General features: G+C 41.4%; 1 protein-coding gene across 1 annotated transcript in view; it reads right to left on the bottom strand.

The window, feature by feature from the left end:
* Positions 1-7,819: 7,819 nt before the first annotated feature.
* Rasgrp3 (RAS guanyl releasing protein 3) overlaps positions 7,820-15,356 on the bottom strand; it is a 72,121-nt gene continuing 64,584 nt past the window's right edge. Inside the window, exons 15-18 of the mRNA XM_051181874.1 lie at positions 12,524-12,560; positions 12,155-12,280; positions 11,372-11,733; positions 7,820-9,557 (exon numbers count right to left, since the gene is read on the bottom strand). Coding sequence (XP_051037831.1) covers positions 9,549-9,557; positions 11,372-11,733; positions 12,155-12,280; positions 12,524-12,560 — 534 coding nt within the window. The 3' untranslated portion in view covers positions 7,820-9,548. The remainder of the gene's footprint in view (positions 9,558-11,371; positions 11,734-12,154; positions 12,281-12,523; positions 12,561-15,356) is intronic.

The raw sequence follows: 15,356 nt of genomic DNA, 5'->3' as shown, positions 1-15,356 counted from the left end.
TCACTCTTGACAAGTAGAATTTTGACTTATTCTTACTAGGTCGCTTTCTCAAATGTGAAAACAAATAGTAGATTTCCTCATGATGGCCCTAAATTTTACATCCTTTCTGCTTCAGACTAGACATTATTTTCCACATTGAGAAGCCATAAAAGAATTTAGTTTCCCTTCGCCAAAAATTCCCTAGATGAGGTATTCCAACCACCAGCTTTATCATATTAGCTTTCTTGGGTTTTACATAGAGTGTTCCTTTGACCATATTCTGATTTAGCTTGTTCTCTTTGGGGTTGGATCTCAATATGTTCAAGCTGGCCTCAAACTCTTGGATTCACCTCTACCTCCCAAATAGCTGGGTTTATAGGCTGGTAGGTGTCACCAACCACACTTGGCCTGATCTTATAGACACTCTTGTGGTCAGTAGTGATTTACTGGAGTAAGACAATGGGGATTTCTTGGAGAAGATGATTTTGGGAGATAATGTTTTACATGAATTACTAGGACATCTCTGGAACAGACTAGGTAGACCTTATAATGCTTTGTATATTCCCACGAGCTGAGCACTGTGTAAGTTCTGCCATGGAACCTGTTCGTATCCTGCTGTAGAACCAACCTGGCTGATGTCCAGCTATACCAGACATAGACTAACTCTGGCTGAGGGAAAGAATTAAAACTTTCTCATGTATAGAACTGATTTCCGGGGTCCAAATCACTTTCTCTTTAAACATTTCATGTTTTCATTTCTGTTGCATGGGTTCTTCTTGGATTCTGCTCACATCCTTTTGACAATTGGTTTTAAGTGGATGTAATCACCCACTGCCTTCATTAATGGTATTTGTGATTTTTGTTTGCTTTTTGTTAACAAAGTCTCTGTAACCCAAGCTAGTCTTGAATATACTATCTACCCCAGGGTGACCTTAAACTGACCTTCCTGTATCTCATGCCCAAGTGCAGAGGTTACAGGCAAGCACACCATGTCCGAGTCTTGACTCCTGCCTTTTAAAAGGACCATTGGGTTTAGGTTGGGAAATACACTCGTGCAGTGTTCATCATCACTTTATGCAGTGTTCTGTAAGACTTCTCCCTGATTTCCATATTGTTTTATTCCTCGTTATTATGATTATAATAGGATAAGAAATGCTCCTTTTGTTGTTCAGTGACACATCAATACAAACTGGTGTGTATTGATTTGGAACCTGTATAATTCATCTAATTCGTGGGCTAGAGAATAGATTTAATAACAGGGTGGAAAGCAGAGATTAAAATGAGATACAGTGAAGCTTGATATGCTTGTGTAATAGGAAAAGGTACAGATTTGGAGAATAATTAGATGGTAAAATGCAAAGTAGTTAAGTAAGAAAAAGACACCTAGCATGGCTATTTTGTAATTTTGCTTGACTGAATGCGTCTGTGTCCCCCTATTTAATGGTGGAGGCTGCAGCAAACACCTGCACCAGGCAGATGGGAGCAAGAGCAGGTGGTGCCTCTAGTGTTAAAGTGTTTGTGTAGCCCTTGACAACAGCTAGCATTGCCCACTGGGGTTGGAGGCTTTTCATCAGGGTCTCTCACCCTGTGAGCAGCAGCTCCCAGACCTGGGGTGGCTGCAAGCCTGTGCTTTTTCTGGCTCTTGGGAACCTGTTCTCCTTACTTTTGCCATCCTGTTGCTGCCTCTGCTGCTTTCAGCCACCTGGTTGTAGGGCCATCTAGAGTTTACCAAGGTGTGTGATAAGGAAAAGCCTGGTACAAACATCATGAAACAATCATGGCTATGTTTGTATCTTCAGAAGCAGAGAAAGCAGCTGTAATTGACCTGTAGTTTTCTCAAGGCATCTGTGTAATATTTGAGACAGCAGGCCATGACATACTGATGGGTTGGCTAGTGATTTAACAGACAGCTATTTTGTTCAAGGCAATCCAGGACAGCAAAGAAGAATCCAGCAGCTGCCAACTAGGGTGTCAAATTTCCCTGCTCCCCCCCCCCCAGTGTCAACTTACATTATGGATTATGATTATCAGAAGGGATATTTGCGTTAATCATATCACTAGCAATAGTGATTACAATGCACTTAATGAATTGTTTAACACTTGATGAGTAGCCTGTGGTAGGGTGGCTCTCCAGGAGTTCTGTCAGAAAGCTATTTAGAAAGAAAAAAAATGTATGAAAATGTAATATTCCAGGGATATGTTTCATCTGAAAACTCAAGAAAATGCTTGGAAATAAAGGTTTGGGTTAGCTAGAAAAAACGATCCAAGGATTTTGCACTGGGAAAGTCAATCATAACTCTGATTTCACTACTGAATTCCCTTAGATGAGAGGAGAAAGGTAATAGATCAGACATAGAATCTTGAGGAAATAAATCATGGTTTATGGGACATGTAAAAGAGTCAGGTCAGGAAAAAGGCCAAGAAAATAGTGACATGCAAGTCTAGGTTTAGTGGGAAATAGTTATTGCCATTAAAAAATAATAAGCTTGGTCTAAACCTGCCCACAGCCCAGAGCAGCCTCCTTACACAGTACACAGCACCCTAGCCTGACAAATGAATTGTAACCTAACACAGTGCATGCAACTTAGTAACTCTTAGCCAATCACACTTAACCAGCTAGCTGGTCAGATCACATACATGAACGCTGAGAGCCCTCTCCAGCCAGCCAAGCCTCTGTGCCACATCCCTGTGTCTAGTTGGAAATGTGTCCTGGACTCATATTGGTGTCAGGAGCATCCTGCATTCTGTACCATTTGGCTTGGAATGCTTTGGGGTTCTAGACTTTTATGTTTTTCTTAATAAAATTGCTGAACTCAATTAAGCAGCTTTGAAATAAGCATAAAAAAAATAAGGAAGGGTGTTGCCAGTTCATGTTGTAAAGTCTCAATTCTGTTATTAGTGTCCCCTATCGTCTGTGTGTGTGAGAGAGAGAGAGGATGAGAGAGAGAGAGAAATGGGGTCCAAGGAGAGTGATTCCATGTAGCCCTGACTAGCCATAACTCTTATGTAGCTAAAGATGACCTTGAACCTCTGATTTTCCTACCTCCACCTCCCTTATATTCCATTTATTGGCCTACGCCACTGTATCATATTAGTTCTGATTCTTTGTTTTGTTAAATGATTGGTAGAAGAATATCTACATTTTTCTGGAATCAGTCCTTAACATTTGTCACCATCATCATTGACTCTATCTGTACCTTTGTGACGTAGGTAAAACAAAGATCTATGGCATTCTGTTGTTATTTAATGTTCTTCACAGACATCTCATTTGATCAGACACATGTCTGTGCTCTTTCAAGGAAACATTAAACAAAGAATAAATATATTCATTCTTTTCTTTATGTTTATACACAAATGATACTTTCAATACAGGGTTTCTCTGTATAGGTAGTCCTGCGTGGACCAGACTTGTAGACCAGTCTGTTTTGAACTCAGAGATCTGCCTGCCTTTGCATCCTGAATGCTGGAACTAAATGCTACATGTGTGCATCACCATGATGTATGTGTGTGTGTGTGTGTGTGTGTGTTCTCTTTTTTATCATTTTTTGTTGTTTTCTTAGTGGTTTGTGTGTTTGGCTCACACACAAAATATCTCAGCCATTTTCCCATATTAATTTTTCACTCATTAAGAAAAAAATAAGAATGGGGGCTGAGAGATGGCTCAGCAGTTAAGATCACTGGCTGTTCTCCCAGAGGACCTAAGTTCAATTCCCAGCACCACATGGCAGTTCACAACTGTCTATGCATGCAGGCAAAACACCAATATATATATATATATATAATCAAATAAATAAAAATTTTAAAACATGGTATTGCATTGTGTTTATATACCACTTTATTAAATATGCCTTTGTTCATGGATTTGGAGTGGGTCCAACCATTTTCATTCCAGAATTTGTGTATGTGTGTGTTAAAAACTTTTTTGTTTTTGGTTTTTTGTTTGTTTGTTTGCTTTTGGCAATTCTCTTATGTCTAATATAGCTTGAGTGGTCATAAATGAGATTGAGGATTCTGGGTACAAATGACAGTGGACCCTAGCTCCACCACTCCATATACAACCTTGGGCCATTCATTACTCCTCTATGTCCTTGGTCCCCATCACTAGGAATTTGGATCTTAGTGTGGAGATCCAATGAGCCTCCATATGTAATTGCAATTGCTACTCATTGTCAGCCTCATTATCTTTAGAATAGATTCCCAGATACCTAATTACTGTGTCAAAAATAAAGAACCATCTTGATTGTTTTTTAAGACAGAGTTACTTGTAGCCAGCAACATCCCTGTCTAAAATATAACATAACTCACATAGTTTAAAGTAGCTAAGAGGATAAAAAAAAAAAAAATGAAATGAAATTGAAAAGTTAACAAATCCAAAATGTTACTGTAACTCACAGACAATGTGAAATCTAATGGTATTTTATCTTCTCTGTTCTATGGTAAGTCCTTGAGATCTGGTATGTTCTATATTCAGAGCACAAGTCAGTTTGAACTAGCCGCAACAGGTGCTCATGGCCACATTGGCCATTAGCTACTCTATTGGATGATGTGGGTCTGGTGCCTTATAGCTGTGTGCTTGTTGCTTGGTTATATCACTAACTGAGCAAAGTGAAGATAAAACATTCATGATATAGATCCTTGTGTTTGACTTCTGTTTACTGTAAACTGGGGTCCAGGGACAGACCTGAAGATAACTGTTATGTAGAAATGACTTATCGGCCAGAGATGCATATTTCTCTATCTGGCGAACAGAATAATCCCAAAGGCCATGCTGTGCTTGCCCTGGAGAACACTGAATTCATTGTCTATAGTGTAGTAAAATACCCTAAAATTAAGTTCATTAAAGCAGCTGTAGTATTCCATGCTTTGCATGGATCAGGGATCCATGAAAGGTGCTTGAGTTCTTAGAGGAATTCAAAGAAAAATTTTCCTATGTTCTATAGCCATTTGTTTTCTCAGGAGATGTTAGGTTTGTGTTTCCCCAGCCAACAGCATAAGTTATAGTGTGCTGTTTTAATTTTGAACTTTTATCCAAAACACAAGGGAGAGGGATTGATATTGCCTGTTCTGTTTGTTGGTTTGTTAAATAACATAGCCACTGAATCCATATCTGCCTGCCTGTTTGTTGGTTTGTTAAATAACATAGCTACTGAATCCATATCTGCCCATACCCTTCTGTTAAGACCTGATCAGTACTAACCTGGGGCTAGCTCCTCCTCTGGGATTAAGATGGAAGATCTTTCCATGCTTTGCTTTATGTTCATTGCTACTTTTAAACTGATTTATAATAAAGATAAATTTTTTACAACTAGAAATGCCCAGGGAAGTTTTTAAATGTTTTTCCTGGAGTCAATATTTTAAAAATCTTGCCATATTGCATTATCACACATACACTTTAAGAAAAATTGACCATTTAAAAGTACTTTGCTCCCAGGCATACAGCTACATGGTAGTCTTGGGTATGGGAAAACCTCTGCTACCTTGCTGAAGTGGGTATTTCTTCCCCTACAGGTGCCTCCTAAATGTATTCTCCCACATAACCATAAAGTCATTGTCATATTCAAGTGAATGAGAATTCACTTGCTATAATCATGACCTTACATGTAATTCATATTTTGGTTTTCCTGGTTACCATAGAAAAACTGATTTAAAAAAAAAAAAATGTTTGACCCAGAATATAACCATGGTCTGTAACATTGCATTTGGATATGGTATTTGATCCAAACTGCCCCCCCACCACACACACACACACACACACACACACACACACACACACACACACGTTTTCTGTCCTGATTTTGTAATGTTTTATTTTTGAAGTGTTTGGGCCAGTTGCTTATTGAAATACCCAAGGAATGTTAACCCTGTGCTCCTCCAAATGAACTCCTGGCACTTACATTCTCAGTGGACACAAATTGCATATGACACTAAGGAACAAGATGCAGGAACTGTTTTCATCAGAGAGCTCAGTCTAGTACAGCCATGAGAAATCTACTTCCCAAGAAGTCTTCAAAATTAAGTATTTTCCTGTGATTACCCACCTTCTCTAATTCTAAAACCTAACCCAGTTGTCAATGCATGGTATTTTAATTTTGAAAGCAATTCCTATTTTCCTCCTAGCTCACTGTAAAAAGCTAAATTCTCTTAACCTTTTAAATGTATTTATGCTTTGGCCTATTTACATGTTGAAGCAGGAGCACTTTTTATTGCATCAGTCATGCACTTATATAGCTTTGAGAAAGAGGGTAGGGACCTCAGGATGGGGTGAGGTGTAAGGGCCAATAATATTTCACCATGTTAGCAGTGGGCAGAGGTGGAACGTTAGCCAGGCTCAGGAAGTTCCATTAAGCCTTGCGTCCAAACACAACATATAGATTTGCTTCCTCTAGTTTACCTTTTACACATTTAGTTACTTTGTCTTGATCACCCGATTTCAAATAGAAAGAATAGACAAGTGTTAGACCAGAAGAAGGGAAGAAAGAAGAACTCATCTTCATATGATTTTTGAGCATTTTCATTTATATTTCTTTTTGAAGTATCTCATGACATAAGTTTTAATTGAATAATGGTTCTCTGAAGTCACTGAAAGTAATGAAATGTCTTTTTGCATGAAGAAGCTGAGGCTTCTGTAGGTGTATCTGACATGTCCTGTATCCCGTGACTAAATATGATGGAGAAGAGGAGTAAGTTGTATTTCAAAGGTTGCTTTAGAAATACAATGTGTTAAGCTTTATCTTGGTCAGTTCAGAATCTTGCTGTTATTAGTTTTGACAAATGAACTGTGACTCTTTGAAGACCTTAGGAGCTTCCTGCCACCAGTTAACAGTTTGGTGCTCCTATCCCAGAAGCCTGCCACCATTGTGTTCCAACAGCAAGGCTCTTCGAAATTCCAACGGATGTTATTGTGGAAGTCTGAGGACATTGGTGAGGAAGCAGAGCTTCAACAAAAGCCTTCAAATGCCAGTTACTGCTGCTCTGCATTAAGCAGATCAATGAAGTTCATGGAAGTATCTAATACACCCTGACTACATAATTCACTGTGAAGACTTTGGCTCTGCCCTTCCTTCAAAGGCAATAGTGACAGGTTACCATGTGGTGCTCTCAAATGTGGGGCCAGCCTGGGCTACCTAGAAAATTATAGGCCATTCTTGACTGCACAGCAATGACATCCCCTCCAAGAAAATAAAAATGAAGTTGGAAATATGACTCAGGTTGTTATTTTAGAGGAACCAGGTTCAATTCCCAGTACCTACATGGCCACTAACAACTAGTTCCAGGGGATCTGGTGCCTCTTCTGGCCTCTGAGGGCACTGCATGCTTGTGGTACACTTGCATACACATAGGTAAACATCCATAAACATAAGACTTTTCTTAAGAGAAAATCAAGGTGACAGTCTACTACAAAAAAAAAAAAAAAAAAAAAAAAAAAAAAGAAGAAGAAGAAGAAGATCTTGGGGGAAGCAAAACCATTCACTCAGAAACTTGAAGTCATCATTAAAATCACCATTGGTTGTAAGTCAATGGTATAATCAAAATTGTGAAACAGCATCATTAGGGACTGAAATTCCTCTTCAGCAGGCTAATAATAGTTATGTTTATATTATGCACAGGCAAACCTGTGCTATATACACACATACGATACACATTGTATTTCTTTTTGTGTTTATTTTTTTCATTGAAGGTACATTTTGTTTCCTTATAGGAAGACTGGAAATACAAAACTCCTCCTGTATATGAAAACTCATAAATATCTAAGCCAAATGGCAAGTGGAATAACTCCTCTGGAAAGAAATATAAAAAGTCCAGCAGTCCTTAACAAGTTTCTTTCTGATTTTTTTTTCCCAGAAGTGTTTCCTGTACTTGAGTTACCATTTTCTGTTTTTAATTCATTAACATGTATTTAGCTGTATTTATGACTAGTAACAGTGTATATACATCAGTCCAACACCACTACCCTCTGAGGTGCTTGGCATTGCTAAGTGAGTTCATACCAAGCTTAATCACAGCACCTTCAATCATTGGCTTCAGTATTCCCAGTCTGACTCATTCCCCATTCCAGAAACTTTAGGACACATTACATCAGCTCTCCCCCTAGAACTAGGGTTAGAGAGATGGTTCAGTGGTTGGTTAAGAGCACTGACCACTCTTCTAGAGGACCAGGGTTCAGTTCTCACATGGCTACTGAAGACACTGGAACCACTTAGCCTTCCTGCCCTCAGACTCTCATTTTCTAAAGACGAGAGCAGAACCACCAATGACGTTCCCAAACAAAAACACAATTGGTGTCCATGAGATGCAGACATGTTAGCCCTCAAACGTAGACCAGGGTACCTCTGTGAAAGATTTTTTCACTGGTCATTTGGCATCAGATGGCCCCCTCAGTAACAGATTCAATCACCTCAATTTTCTTTGTTATATTAGTAGGTTTGGTAGAACCTTGCTAAGTTTCCTAGGCTGACCTCAGACTTGAGGGTCCTCCTACCTCATGTCCTGAGGTGTGTGACAGAGATATGTAACCCCAGCCTGACTTTGTCTCTATTTCTGAGCATCATGAACCACTATTTCATAAGATTCACATCCATAGGAAGGCTTTAAATTACCAATATTTTAAGAGCATAAATGGAATATCAGTCCACAGTTGAGGTTTATGATTTATCTTTCTGAGGATATTCTTCAACTGTGGGTGAGAATTAACAGGAAGAGTTAAGATACTTTTTGCATCAGGATGTTATCTAAAACAAGCATCTTAAAGTCTCTTTTAGCTTTCCAAACTGGTTGCTCTCCTTTTCACCTAGAGATTCAGTCATTTTGTTTGTTCCTTTGTTTTTGTTTTGTTTTGTTTTTTTCTAGTAAATTTTATCCCTCAGAACTTAATTTCTTAATTAACACCCTAATTTTGGAATCTTCAGAAAGATTAGGGAACACAATTAGGTGGCCAGGCATATATATACCCCCCCCCAATGTAGCTAGTATGAATATGAGGAAAGCTTGGGGGCTGTGATTCCTTTTAGTGATACAGGATTGGTGAGACCTAGGTGATACACACACCGGCCATTGCACAGCCACTGTGTGATAGGACTCTCAAAAAATTCTTAAAGCTGATTATCCTCAGAGGAATCACTCTCTGTCCCCCAGCAAAACTTTAAGTCCTGGTCCCATCTAAAAGGCACACAAAAGGAGCTCAGACTCACCTCCTTATGAGACACCCTTCACACACACACACACACACACACACACACACACCACAACTTTTAAAACACTGTCCAGAAAGAGAGTGGGTGTCACACACATAGGGCCAAAACTCTCAGTCCTCTGTGTATAAATGGCTCTAGAGAGATGTGAGAAACCGCTGAGTGCATAACAGTGTTCTTGGCACCTCTGCAGGGCGGATTGTGGGAAATAAATAGTTCAGAGTCCCGTGTAAATCCCTCCTCCTTAGTTCAGTCATGGAGATCCCACAAGGACATGAGGCAGTGAGCATATGCAGACTGCTTCCAGGGCTGGAAGTGATTCTCAGAGCTTCTCTTCTCCCCAAAGCTGACATGATTGCCTTCAGTTTCCCCAGCTTGATCTCAGCCATCCTGCAAGACAAACCAGAGCCTGTTGCATAGTTGGGTCTCACTGAACAAAAGCAGAGTGTACCTAGAATGTTATTTTCCAGATGACTGTTAGGGAAGACCTCCAATGACCAGTGCATCGTAGTTTACACATCTAGGAAGGAATTATAAGATCTTAGAGCCTGCCAGGTAGGACCTGGGCCTGTAGTCCCTGCTACTTGAGAATCTGAGGAGGGTCCCTTGAGCCCAAGAGTTGGAGGCTAGCCCCAAGCAACATAGTGTGTCCCTAGATCACAAAAAATAAAAACAAAAACAAGACACAAAAAAGAGCAGGTATCAGAAAGATGGGTCAGTGTTTCGAACTGCTTGCTGCACTTCCCTCCCCCCCCCCAAGGTAAGGCTTTTGGAAGATTCATTAAAATAAATTACTTTGCCTGTTCACCATCTATTACCCTTTTTTCAATTACCTGTTAACATTCTAAAAACTTTCAGGTATGTAAAATACATTTAACTTTGCCAATAATTTTAGGTAGTACTGAATTCTTCCCAAAATGACTACCATAAAACTATGTTTTGAAACATTAAAACTAAAAGAATCCAAATGGGACATAATAGGACTAGAGCTAACTAGCTTCTAGCCTAGCAGAGGAAATATGACTTCCAGATTCAGAGAGAGACCTCTGAATAGAAAAGAGAGAGACAATGATAGAGGAGACCATCCAACACCAGTTTCTGACCTCAGTGCATGCACCCAGGCACACGAACGCAGGAGCATGTATTCATACACACATAATACATATATGAGCATACTCAGATACAGACAAATAAATCATAAAAAACAGAGTGTCCACACATGACATGAAAGTCTTACTCTCAGAACTCACAACAAACAGGTGTCCCATAGGGCTCTATACTAAACAATAGTCCCTCTTCCAAAATACTCCTTGTTCAAATGTTTTCATCTCAGAAACACGTGCTATAACATATATAAGAGCATTAAGAGAATTTAGATGCACACATATGCATATGTCTGACTATACATATGTGTGAATTTGATTCCCCAGTAAGTGTGTTAATTTAGAGACTAGGAGTATTTGGTGTCCCCAAATCTGTTCTTTTGTTTTGTTTTTTCTTTTTGGTTTTTCAAGACAGGGTTTCTCTGTATTGCTTTGGAGCCTGTCCTGGAACTAGCTCGGTAGACCAGGCTGGCCTAGAACTCACAGAGATCCACCTGCCTCTGCCTTTGAGTGCTAAGCCAAATCTGTTTTCTTAACACACCATGGACTGTTGACTATTATATTATTTCCATCTTGAACCAATTTATAATTTCAGCATATTCTAACATTTCATATCCATGCCAGTTACTTCGGGCAACCTGAGTGTGACTCTTGGGTGACAGAGCCCACATTATAGAACCTTGCAGCCTTCACAGCTTGGATTCCCACCCCTCATTTTTCTGGGTTACAGTCAAGAGTCTTGTGAGAATCTCATTTTCTATTTACAAGTCTTCCTCGAGTGCGAGCCCTGACTCTGACTTGGGAAACAAAGCTAACCTGTAGTGTACTGGTATTTGAATATACACATCACTGTGATACAGACATGACCTCTTTACATTTCAGAATTCTACTTTAGTTTTTGGCATGCTGAAACAGATCCAAGGAGCAAGAAATCATTGTTCTGGTGTCATATAACTACCAGTAGCTCTAAGAGAAGTACATCTTGATTTTCAATCACAGGGGTTTTGAAGTCATGAGGCTATTTTGCAGAGCATATGATGCCCACGTCAGCACCCTCAGCATCTTCCTTTTGGATGCTAGTTGTAGTTTCCCAGCACTAACCTCACCGTCCTGTTTGGCTTCATCTTGCCCTTCATCCTGGTCAGGTTCAAATGCAGTGCCTTGGTCTACAACATCCACACCACCTTGTACCGTGGGCTTCTCATTTTCCCACTTGGCAAAGCCTTTGTCCTTAGCTGCTTTGTCATGGAACTTGGATTTCATTTTGGGGAACGTATGGGATCCCGAGTCTCCCCAGCCAGCCTCTGACCACACAGGTTCTGTCTGTGTAGCTTGACTAGTGGTGGCTCGCTGTAGCCTCACGGAGATTTTACGAGAAGAGCCTGTAACCAGTGTGATGGCTCTGCTGTCCAGGTCCCGGTGCCCAGCAGTGACCCCAGGAAACTCAAACACCTCATCCTGCACTAGAGGGGAAAGGAGAGGGATGATTATTTGTTGTCAGTCTGTTCAGTAGCAACCCATCAATGTCAGTTCAAAAGCCAGGAATCTGATAAGCAAGGACCCAAAGGATCTTACTAGGGCTAGAATTAAATTTGCAGCAGGTGAGTGTGTGAATGAGCTCACTGGTAAATATTGGATCGCCGGCCGCTGATGTAATAAATCAGATCAGGGCGAATTAATAAATCCAGGTTTAATTTGAGCAAAGCATTCCGGGTGACCCCAGGGGAAGGGGAGAAAACCAAGACGGAAAACCATTTAAATGCCCTCAGGGGTGTAATCCCAGACGGCAGGCTTTTTCAAGGGATGGGAGGAGTGGGGATGGGTGGAGCTTCCCAATAGACAGGTGGAGAGACCCTGGCAGTAAGAACACAGAGGGAGGGTTACCTGGGGGCAAGGCGGGGCTTCCAGGCAGTGACCCAGGATTGCTGCCCAATGAAGGTGCGCGGGCAAGTCTCCTGCAGGCCAGAACCAGAAGGTCTTTGCACTGTTTATGACAGTTGGCTCCACAGTCTGAAAAGACCACAAAGGTGCCACAGATAAGTGTGACGCATGCATGTCTGACCCAACTTCTAGACTGGCACAAGTGCTGCTAACCCCTCCCCACCCCCATCTGAATTTCAGGGATGACTGGGAAGTTCAGGGCCTTCTTCCAGCACACATTAACTCTTCAGCTTCCATTGTCTCAAGAGATCTAAGTGCTCAATCAGGACAAGAGCATCCTACCCCAAACTTTCACGACTTAACAAGTATTACCTTTGCATTTGTAGCCTTGTTTGATTATGCCCCAGAGCTGAAACAGAAGACAAAGGAATGTCAGGTCATGGCAAGAAAAGCCTAGAAAGAAAACAAAGCCACACAGGCGGAAGTCCTGGGAAGTTTGATGACTGGCAGCTCACAAACAGGATGTAGCTTCTCTGACACCCTTCCTGTAGGAGAGTAGCCTTCTCCCAGCCCTCCAGCTGTGGTGACAGCTTCCCTTTTCTTTCCCAGTGCCAAATGATAGTAGGCATGGGAAATTAAAGTTTGTAAGTCTGTATGTAGTTTTAGATGCTGGTGACATACTGGTGGCCAAAACTGACCAGAGGGTCTTCCTGTCTTTCTTCTTAATGCTCCTGTCTGCTTTTGGCGCTCTCTATAGGAAAAGAAGCCGTTGAAGCATGCACTTACTAACTTGGATTTTGCCAAGTAGAGAAGGGGCAAATGATCTTACTATGCACTGTGTCTGCAGCAGAGTTGAAAGAAATGTCAAAAAGGCTCTGACTCTGCCAATCAAGGACGCGGTGACTTCCTGAAGTTAGCTAGTAGGAAGTGATTGCTAAGTAAAAGTTAGAGGTGGGCATTATGAAGGACTTAGCTGCTGCACAAGACCCCAACACCCTGGAATGAAAATTAGAATGCAATCAGCCATGTTAATGCTGCCCACCACAATGCTGAAACTAAGCATTTTATCAGACCTTCCCAGGAACCAGGAGAAGTAACAGCCAAATTCTTCCTAAACAGCCAGTTTCAATTTGTTACCTACACCTAAATTCTTAAAAAAGAAGGTAAAGGAAACTCATGCTATCAGTTCTTTCTCTTTTTTGTTTAGACAGGCTCTCAGTAAGTAGCCCAGGCTGGTCTTGAACTCTCAATCCTCCTGCTTCAGCTTCACAAGCATTGAGATTACCAGCATGTGTCTTCATACCTGGCTTATTTTTCTATTGTCTCCACCACCTCCCTCCACTCCCCCATCCATGCAGAGAGAGGAACCAATCCACTATTGTTTCAGCTTCTCCCTGGCTATAAAATCAATTTCTGCTGCCCAAGTCATTGGAAAACTTACTCTTTTGTGGAATGGTCATGTGGCACCTGGTTTTAGAATCTAAACCTAGAATCTTTAACTGGAACTGTAATGTTGTCCTTTGACATGACAAATGCCTCAAGTTCAATGAGGAGTCTTTTTGCAAGCTGCTCAGGGCACAGTTGTGGCTGTGGTGTAGCATCCTGGCAGAAATGAACAGATTCTAAAGAGATTCATATTCCCTTCCCCCCTTCCCCACAAGCTATTGGATGAAGCAATGGTCCCTAAGGAACTGGAGCTTCCAACAATCTCATGCTCAGAGAAGGAAAGGTTGAAGTTCCAGGCCAACAAGAGGAAGGGCTTGTCTCCCTCCAAGAGCATTCTCTGACAGCTTCTCAGACACGTGTCAGGGTAGACTGGAGCTCAGACAATGAGGGGTCAAAACTGGGCCAAACCACACTTCAGCAAGGACAGTTTGGTCATGTGTAATTCTTGCTCTATTTAATCCTAAACCTAAAGTGTCAGAGCTCGGGTTTGGTGGAGTCTTGCTGTTCCTTTCTTTGTTCCTCATCTCAATGTAGCCACATTGAATCACCTATTATTTGTCTAATTGGCCTCTTGAGGTCAGGTGGCTAAGCCTAGCTTGGTTCTAGCCCTATAAACTTCAGTAACAGTGGGGGCTTTGCCCTCCTCATAGCTCTTAGCATTGTGAGGAAAGTGCCCTCACCCTGTCGTTCTTCCTACCTTCTCATAACACTTGCCCAGAGGCAGCAAGGAGACCAGCACATTCAGAATTAGGATCTGCTCAGTTTAGTGGGCTTAAACTGGGAAAACTCCCAACCTGGTTATGGGTGAACCTAGGTGCTTGTTGCTTAATTAATACAATGATGCTGAGAAGAGCCAAGCCAATGGCCTCCTGAGACGAGTAGGAACGCTATTAACAATGCATGATGCCAAACAAGCCCCCTACGTGTGGATGAGCACCTGGTCCTGATAGGAAAAGTAGTTGCCAAAGCAGAATGACATAAGAGCATGGGGGTGGCAGCCCCTTTCTCTCCTGCAGACAAGGCAATTCCACCAGGGGACCCCAGAGAGTCCTTACATCCTTCACAGTGTCCTTGAGAACACACTAAAATACAAATGACTTCTGGCAGGGCTGTAGTTTGCCTCTGTGTAGAAAAGATTTCTTTACCAAGGACCATCGGGTCAGCTAGGAGTAGAGTGCCTCAGGACATTGGATGGAGGCAGAAAGGGGAAGTGGTTGGTCGGGTTAGTTACATCTTCTCAAAAGCACAGGAAGCTTTAAAAAAAATCATCTGGCTGGGGCCTGGAGAGATGGTCCAGAAGTCAAGAGCACTGTCTACTTATCCAAAGGCACCGGGCTCAATTCCCAGCACCCACATGGCAGCTCACAACTTTTGGTGGCTCAGTTCCAGACAACCTGACACCATCACACAGACATACATGCAGGCAAATCACCAATGCCCATAAAATAAAAGTAAATTTTTTTTAAAAAAAAATCATCTACCTGACTTCTGTCATTAGGAGAGGTGAAGATAATGATCCAGGAAATAGACACCTTGCAAGTCCAAACCTGGAAATCTTGAAAAGGGATGGTGTTCTTACCCTTGCTTCTGGGTCATTTCTGTGTGAACAAAGCCACTAGGAGATTTAAGAAGGGGCAATCTTTTTTTTTTTTTTTTAATGAAATTCACATGGAGCTGGAGAGATGGCTCAGAGGTTAAGAGCACTGACTGCTCTTCCAGAGGTCCTGAGTTTGATTCCCAGCAACCAAGTGGTGGCTCA

Source organism: Phodopus roborovskii, unplaced genomic scaffold (genome assembly GCF_943737965.1).
Source record: "Phodopus roborovskii unplaced genomic scaffold, PHOROB, whole genome shotgun sequence".
NCBI classification, from domain to species: Eukaryota; Metazoa; Chordata; class Mammalia; order Rodentia; family Cricetidae; genus Phodopus; species Phodopus roborovskii.
The sequence above is the reverse complement of the archived record's forward strand: the minus strand, read 5'-3'. Positions and strand labels throughout refer to the sequence as shown.